Here is a 9279-nt window from a genome sequence, read left to right as displayed (position 1 = left end):
CCCCCACCTGACACTTCACACCTCAGTTTCATATGTTCCCTATTCCCATGATGTGTTTCCCCCATCCACCTGATACTACATGTTCTTTTGTTAATAGTGATTTAATATTTGTTGAGTCATGTGTTGGATATTTTATTGAAATCCATTTTTAGCAAGTTTTGCAAAGCGAGTTGGAAAGAAGAGGTACCAAGTGAAGCTAGCTTACCCAGCTATAACTGGTAACCCCGAGTTTGAGCTGATTTACAGGGCTCAGTAAGTATATTGTCAATCTATATCACTGATGGTTGGTGAGCTCATCATTAATCTTTTGCATTGTCTTTTATGTTTGTTAGAAGTGAGCACAGACTGGAATGGCATTTAGTAAAACAAAGAGTAGCTAAATACAATTTTTTTGAATACTTTTTCTGTCCTGTTTCTGTCACATGATAAGGTGGTGGAAACACTGGTGTGTGGTTCTATATATAGTGCATGTCAAAAGACAGGGGGCTAGTAGATATCTAGTAGATATCCTTTTCAGTTGCATTGCTCATTGGTATAGCTTGTCACAGTAAAAGGGTAAAATAAATTACATTGTTCCAATTTCGGAGTCACACAAGTCAAATGTGTGAAAACATAGAAATTACCTCTAAAGGACTGTAATACAAGTGTCTGAATTTATAGTAATTGGCTTGTAATGTCTAGCATAATTGGCTATCTTTGTTTAAATAATTACTTTTAAACCCCTCAATAACTTTTAGATCTGAATTGGAGTCATTGTCGGATTACTGACATAATGCTGTTCAGACCCTAAAAAGCAAATTATAACACAGAATGCCTTTACAAAGACCATGGTGATTGTTGCCTAATCAGATAAGACATGTAGGCCCCAGTGACTGGTGTGTCATTTTAGACATAATAGCACTCATGACAACAAACTGTTTTGTTACTTTCAGACAGAACTGTTTAGAATTCTACCCAATATTTATGTCAGCATTCTGGACATCTGGCATTTTCTTCCATCCAGGTAAATATATGTCTGTTAAACCATCAAGTTTACTACCTTGTATTTCTGTCAGCATTCTTGATATTGATGTGCATTAAGCATGTAGACTATATTCCATATCGGTAATAGGCTAAACATAGACAATGGTATATAATACTTCATACTTTATTGATATTTTTGCGATGAATATTTTGAAGTTAAGAATTTACAAGACAAAGAATACCTATAAAAAGATTCAATCAATACTATGTAACAGTGATTATTCAGGTCATGTGATATAAATGTATGATAAAATTATATCATTTGATGGTGTATATTTCAGCGCCTACCTTTCTTGCTGGAGTGGTTTACCTGTACGCACGTGAGAAATACTTCACAGGTTACTCTAAGAGTGTGGAAGGAAGGTAGGTTTCACTGCTACACATGATGTATAGAGCTAAGTACTGATGAAGACATTAAGTGACTGACCACTTCAACACCTGTAGTGTTAAATATATCTCCAACAACATATAGTTCATCTAGAAATGCTGATCAGGCTAAGTGTAAAATGAAATATTGTTTGTTTCTCCTTTACCCACCAAAATATCCCCTACCCAAAATATTTCATTGACATTCCAGAGAGATTATGATATGGGTCGGTAAAGGAAACAGACAATAATTTAATGTAGGCCTAATCAATGCAAGCCAACCTACATTGCAAGCTCAAAGAGTGGTTGTTTGACTATTCCGTCTTTGCGTATTGCAGAGTTATCTTCTCTTGAGAACAGGTATTGATTGTAACATAATTGGTTTGTGTGAGAAAATTACGTCGTTTTCTCAAAAGTTGATGACGTTACTCTCACAAACAAATGATGTAACAATCAATACCTGTTCTCAAGAGAAGATAACTCTGCAATACGCAAAGACAAATAAGAGATATATGTAAATGAAATAAAAATATCTTTAAAATGAATTGGATGATGTAATGTAATTTGTTACCAGATAATAGTGATGTCTTTAAATACCTTAAAGATGTTTGCAGCTGAACTAAATGAAGAAAAAAAGATAAAATAAAGATATTTAAAAAAATTACCAGAAGTACCAGGTTTTGCCAGAGACTTTAATGGTACCAATACGATAATTATATGATTACCATTATCACTGTTGTATAATATTTGTTTAAGTCCTTTTCAAAAGAGGTTAAGTATTTCAAAAAATCATATATGTATTTTACAGAATTATAGATGTTTGAAATTTCAATATTAGAAATAGAAATTACAAAAGAAAACAGAAGATTCTAACTCATGACCTTTAGAGTGCAAAGCACACTATATCAAAGTTGCCATCTAGGAATTTCAAATGTACAGCATCAAAATGTGTGTCCTAGTTATTGACCTAAGAAAAGAAATTGACAGGGGAGGTTACTCTTAAGCAGAAATCTCCTTTTGATTCACTGCTCTATGTCAGAGAACGGAGAATACCCCGGCCAACTCTTAAATGCTAAGTTTATTTTGAACACAAACAGTAATTGAAAACTTATTTTATGAGCTTTCAAAAAAGTCTGTTTCCTTGATTTTTTTGTCAATTAAAGAGTGCAAATGCCCAGTACATGTAATTATAACTGATATATAGTGGTACTCTTTATTTTTAAGTGTTTGTATAATTATGTCATTGGTACTACTCCATGATCTCTTTAAGCATGTGATTTTCTAATATGTAATAAATATATCAAAACATACTATTACTATAAAGAGATAACTGCAAGTATCAAAACAAACTTCAAACCTGGACATAGCTTTGTCACAATTCATTGGAAAACTGATATATTGCAATACACTGGCATGTTGTGTTGTATCACATTACAAAATTGAAATATCACAATAGTTTTCAAAATCTCCAATATTTTTTATGTATCTGCTAGTTGTTAAGACTTTGCAAAAAATCAAAAATTCTAACAGATATGCCAATAGCCAAAAACTAGCTACTACTATACTTGTGGTTGGAATCAGTTGAATTTTCATAACGGATGGATGCTTTAATGAAAGCTTTGTGATCCACAGATACAAAAGTGTATAAAATTAACACTCCAACAACTTATAATCGCTGTTCAAATTGAGCACCTTTTTCTTTTGGGAAAATTTATGGATACATATCACAAGACATTCCTTTCTCAATTGCGATATATTGGTTACACAAGCCTTGCGACACCCCAACATGGACTATTGAAAATGGCTTAAAATTGTCTAAATCTAAAACCATATGTGTGCATTTCTGTCAACTCCTAAATCTTACACATTGATCCCTGTTTAAATTTTAACAAGATATTCTTTTATTCCAATAGTTCAACACACAGAATTCCTTGGACATATATCTTATTCATTTAATATCGTTTTCACCTCCTTCAAAATAAAGGCATTTCTAATTCTCTGTTTATCTGTATCAATACTAATATTGTAATTCTAATGTATCATCAATGAAATATTTTGCTTTGAATTGAAAAGGAATTGCTGCCCTTGACTAATATAACTCCAGTCTCTTATTTTGATTCCCAACTCTGCCTTATAACTCCCATCGTTTTATTTATGGTTTCCGCTCCCTAACTTAGTTCCTTTCCCTGACAGATATTTTCTAGTTCCCTACAGAGTTACTACCCTTGACTTTTGTCTCTCCTCTCCTAACTGCTGATATCCTAATTTGCTTTCTTGGTCTCCTTTTTCCTGTACTCCAACCTCTGTCTTGTTACCTGGACTAAAATCTAGATTTCTGTTTCCAGAACTATGAATTAGGGTTTTAATGCTATTATGCAAGATGTGTTAAATATGCAGACAAAAACATTTGAAAAAAACATCATGACCAAAATTTCAGGCATAAACCATTTTGATTCACCCCGAAATCAACATTTTGTTGACTCATGTATATCGTTTTATAGGTTTAAAATCTGTGTTCGTCATTTGAAGAACTGCCGGTCTATTTACCCCAAAACTTACCACATTCCTCTCTATGAAGTTTTCAATGCCTTGTTATAATCTGTACTCTTATGCACCACCCCATTTGCCAACGGGATTAAATCCCAGATATGCCCCATCTTATTCCCGGGTTCGTGTCCTTTCCCTCCCACTTGGTCCCAGTATGTTCGGTTACAACTTTGATGTGACCCTAATTTGGTACCCGTTTACAGGATGTCTGGCTTCCGCTGGAGTGTGCGAGGCCTGATGTCGTTGCTGGCTATGGGAGGAGTGGGACTTTGTCACGCCGTACTGAAACAGTATGCTGGGATCAACGTGTACGAGCAGTACCTACAGCAGTATCTCAAGTTTTAACGAGGCCATGTGATATCTACTTACTTAGGAATTTACTCAATATCAATCCATGCTTAAACGTTAACCACAGGGCCACGTTACAATCACACATATGCTATACTGATACTGGTCACAACACACATAAACATACATTGTTTATGTGTGTTGTGACCCGTATCAGTATAGCATATGTGTGATTGTAACGTGGCCCTGTGCGTTAACGTTATCATGATTCCAAAAGACAAGAGCATATTTTTTCAAATTTTCAAACCAGTGCCATGTGATAATGCCTTGTCATTGGGATGGGGATAAGGAGAGCACTATATGATATCTAGATAATATAACATTTGATTAGTGCCAAACAACTTTGTACAGAACTCAAAGTAATCTTAGGCATTCCTTCATTGATCAAGTCTTGCCGTGTTTTGTTTATATGGTAATATTCATGACATTTGTGTTTACATTCAAATTTTATGTAAAAAAACTGTCAATAAAATAACAGTACAATGTTGTATGTTTGTTATATTATCAAGAGTTTACTCAAGATAGGTTTAACTGCTCTTTATTATAAACACTAATAATAATATAACGAATTGAGAAATATTATGCTATCGACTTCTATTATTTTATAAAAAAAAATATACTTATAAAATAAAACAAAATTAATATATTGATTTTCAACATATGTTATGTTATCCAAATCCTGAAAATCATTGTCATTCATGATGGAAAACCATACGTTTCCCAATTCTTACTCAAGTCACTCAAATAATTCTGTCAGGGGTGTCAATCCATTGTCACTGATAAACCAATGACAATGATATCATGGATTGGTACATAATGTACCTGTTTATGATGACATCGATATAGTTCATTTTAAAAACATATATTGGCTTTCTTCAAACAAGAATCATAAAAAGAAATTCATTGAACAAGCATCATACAGTATAAAACATCCTACAGGCGCGTAGCTACCATGTAAGCCAATAAGCCCGGGCCCGGGCTTGCACATGATTTTGACAAGTATAGGTTTTCATCACGTTTTTTTTCTTCTTGCTGATACTATAAAGTGGTGTTTAAGTTTTGAATATATAGTATACATATGTAATTCCTCAGATATGATACATTGTTAATAGTTAGTGGGGCAACCTCGCTTCTCGAAATGACCAACAAATAACAGGAGCAAGTATAAGGAACCAGTTACAAATCACAAACAGAAGACGAGACTGAGTAAAGGTGACAGTGGGGGTAACCTCGCTTCCCAATTAACTCGGATCAGATTATGAGAAAGACAAACTCAATTGCATGTTCACTAATGCAGAAGTATCAAAGGCATTTATCAAGATTAGATAAAAACAAAACAATGTATGTATGGGGGGTGTACAAAGCAATACCGACGGTTAATCTTCAGAATTACACTGGATCCACGTAAATAGGTATATAGATATACAAAACATAGGATTTTTTTCTTGCGGATTAAAACGAGAAAACAGACATCAAGACGTGGTAAATGGCTCCTGAGACGTTCTAGAAAACAAAATTTTCATGGGGGAGATCCCCCAGACCCCCATTAAAGGGGGGGGGGGGGAGAAAACCCCCTCCCATACTCTCCCCCTGCTCGTGCTTCGGGGGCGGGGGGCTGCCTTCGGCAACCCTATATCGGGCTTAGACATGGTAAAGGGGCTAGCTACGCGCCTGTCCTACATAAATTGTAATATGAAAACTAGTTTTGCTTCATGAACATGAAGTGAGTCATGGTAAGACTCCGTTGTGTACATTTATTTTTATTACAATGAACTCTGTATCTATCCCCGCTAAGTAACATTGTTCTTCGTTGCTTATCGTAAGACGACAACAAAACACATCAGAAAGGTATAAACCTGAAGTACTTGTCTTCTATTTACGCGGAGACTGAGAGTCATTATATACCTCAAAGATGATACTATGATTTAGTACAATTTACTTCTGGCTTACTCTATTACCAAATGTGAAGTTGCAAACACGTGTGTGTGTTACGTTCCTCTAGTTCCTTCTGTTAGCAGTATTTGTAACATTGATTTGACAATATAAAGATATTTTACTGTAGGATTGGCGAGGCAGCATACCGATAAAATTGATCGCTTTTTGCGGAGCTCCTCGGTAATCTTCAAACGCAGGTATCAGTCTTGCGATAGTTATTGCATTCCATTTTTTTTTTATAAATTCAAAACACCAATTCATTCATTTGGTGGTTGTTCAATAACGCTTGTATTCTAGATGTATTGATTTACCCTGGTACGTAGCCGTTGTACGGAAAATGTTAAGGTTGTTTTCTCTCCTTCTCTCCTTTGTTATTGTATGCATGTTATAATTGTGTTGGTTTATTGAATAGAATAATGTTCAGTTTAAAGACCTTAGTAAAACACGGTACTTCGTAATCTCTTCCAAATCATACCAAACAAACCTGACCTAAAACCAAAGACTGATCCGGACAAGACACTATAATACAAGTTCCATCGTTCTTCATTTTAACATCTACAATAATGGGTGAGGTTTTACTTGTTGATGCTAGAGAGACAGAGTGGAGTGCTAATTAGAAAGCAGCAAGTTTTAATTCCTTGAACTGCTTCACTTACCTCTTCGTATATTAAAGGTTGTGAATATGAAAATTGATGGTAATATATTATAGAGCTTAAATTTCCACCGGAGATGAGAAATATCTACACCGATATTATTAGGCCGTGTTAAACTTGTAAGAGGTCCGACACAAAACAGGAGTGATATCTTCACATTGGAAACATTGGATGTTTCTTTAAACTGTGATATACATATATATAAATACTATTGTATCAAAAAGTGATAAATTAAATGTCGTCGAAAGAATAGCAACGGAAGTAGATAGAAGCGGTGCCAAAGCGGAGGTTGGCGAGGAAGGACAGACAAGGATATTGGGTCGAAAAAGCGTTAGCATGAGCAAAATTGACTCGAGGTTATAATAATTAGCTGAGATGTGTACGTACAGTACATGCCTTAATAGTTCGCGTAATGGTTTGATATCGACCTTTTCGAAAAGTTATTCGCAGATAACCAAAGATAAGCTTTTCCTAAACAGTTATCCATTTAAAGATTTTCAACAAAGTTTGATAATTTTCTAGAAAATCGCATTTTAGAATCCTCGTACCACTTCCAAAAGCTGTAGCTATCACATGGAAATATGTTTGCATGACTATAGCTTCGATAAATCATTATGAAAAGAAAACCATATCGTACGCGCCTTTTATGGAAAATAATAAATATGAAATAAATATAATCAGCAGCAGCGTTCTGATTGTAAAACATTCAGCAAGGCTTACCGGTCTTGGTACATGATACATGAATATTCGATAATATAGAACATATAACTTTAGCTCCCAAATTTATGGAGTTATGTCCCTTTTGCTGATATACATTGTTTGAGCTACTCATTCTAAAATAATGTTCTTATGTGATTGATCCTCTTACACAGAACCCTAGCAAAATATAGCAATTTTAGTAAACCTCCCCTATATATCCCCACCCAATAACCATGGAGATACAGTTATGATGCATGGGCTGGGGACTTAGTGTTTGGATCAAATCATGGAACGGTTAAGACCTCAACAACGGTTGAGACCACAACTCTTTGACCATATCCGTGCTGGCTTGGCATTAAAGGACGAATACACTCATGCTTTTATGATAGCCTGCTGGTTATGCTGATCCCTTAGGATTTAGTCTATTGGTCATTGCATTTGCATGGAAATGGTAGAGACACAACCATTTATGTAATTGCTGGTCATTAAGATATGGATACACTTTCAGTGTTCAGCCCCACCCCTTAGGCCTTAGTACAGGTTTATAACATTGAAATACATGTATTTGATATTCCTGCAACCATACAACCAAACATGTGCGCTAACATGGCATAAAGAAACAAACACAATCATGTCACAGTATATCTAAAAATATACAACAACATTTGATATAGCGCCCTATCTAGCTAACATAAGCCATTCTAAAGCGCTTTCAAATACATCTATATACAATTAATACAATTAGCATATTTACATTAGTCAATACAATGTTAAGGAATTCGCAGTATTTGCCTTATCAGGCGCTACTAGTCCTTTGCCACCTGACTAATATCTCCCTATGTGTGTATGCGTGTGTGCTGGAGATATGATGTGTTCAGTTTGTAGTGGGACCGTGCTTCCAACGGCATCATTTATAGTGCCACCTCACTTGAATGCTACAGCAAAGATACTACAACATACAAGTGTGGGCAAGAGAAAAACACCTCTGAATATCCATGCGTCCGACGACTTCGGGGATCGAAACCCGGCCGCTTGCGTGGAAGGCCGAAATGTTAACCACTCGACCAATTCGCCCAGATTTTTTTTATCCTTACGGACGAATACATAACTTATAAAGAAAAAAATATCAACGACTCTTTAGTACTTTTATCTCGTCAAGGAGATTCTTCAAACTCGCCATAGCGATATCACAGCAAAAGAAATACATAATGGTGGACCTAAGGTAAAGCGTACTATTTGTTTAGGATTTAGAATTGCTATATATACTATTATTTATGAGTAAAGAAAATCCCTGTGTGGGACGAACTCGGGAGCATTACATCACTACAACGGAGGGGAGCGTAAATTTACAAGTATAACTCTTCTGTTGACTAAGAAAAAACGATAAAAAACACCGATCGGAACTCGGTGTAAACGTTACATGAAGTTAGAACATCATACAATATTAGTCAAACAGTACTGTTCAAACGGGGTCTAAGAAGTCTGATGTGATAACGTCTGCATTGTTCATTTGATAAATAGGAAATATTTTAAATTTGTCATCAGCACAAGCGTGTATGTGTTTACTAACTAGTAAAAATCTTAAGCTGTCTGTTCGTATTTGCTGTCTATGTACAGTCGTCCTTGTTCGTAGCTCACCGTCCGTTTGGCCGATATAGATTTCGGAACAATTGTTACAAATCAATGCGTAAATTACATTACTAAACTT

General features: G+C 35.3%; 1 protein-coding gene across 1 annotated transcript in view; it reads left to right on the top strand.

Annotated features, from left to right (window-relative positions):
- Positions 1-4771, top strand: part of LOC110457434 (microsomal glutathione S-transferase 2-like) — a 7821-nt gene extending 3050 nt beyond the window's left edge. The window contains exons 2-6 of the mRNA XM_021508721.1: positions 153-252; positions 933-1003; positions 1305-1386; positions 4140-4346; positions 4483-4771. Coding sequence (XP_021364396.1) covers positions 153-252; positions 933-1003; positions 1305-1386; positions 4140-4281 — 395 coding nt within the window. The 3' untranslated portion in view covers positions 4282-4346; positions 4483-4771. The remainder of the gene's footprint in view (positions 1-152; positions 253-932; positions 1004-1304; positions 1387-4139; positions 4347-4482) is intronic.
- Positions 4772-9279: the final 4508 nt, after the last annotated feature.

This window comes from Mizuhopecten yessoensis, unplaced genomic scaffold (genome assembly GCF_002113885.1).
Source record: "Mizuhopecten yessoensis strain PY_sf001 unplaced genomic scaffold, ASM211388v2 scaffold9133, whole genome shotgun sequence".
NCBI classification, from domain to species: Eukaryota; Metazoa; Mollusca; class Bivalvia; order Pectinida; family Pectinidae; genus Mizuhopecten; species Mizuhopecten yessoensis.
Note: the sequence above shows the minus strand (reverse complement) of the source record. Positions and strands in the feature narration are given on the sequence as shown.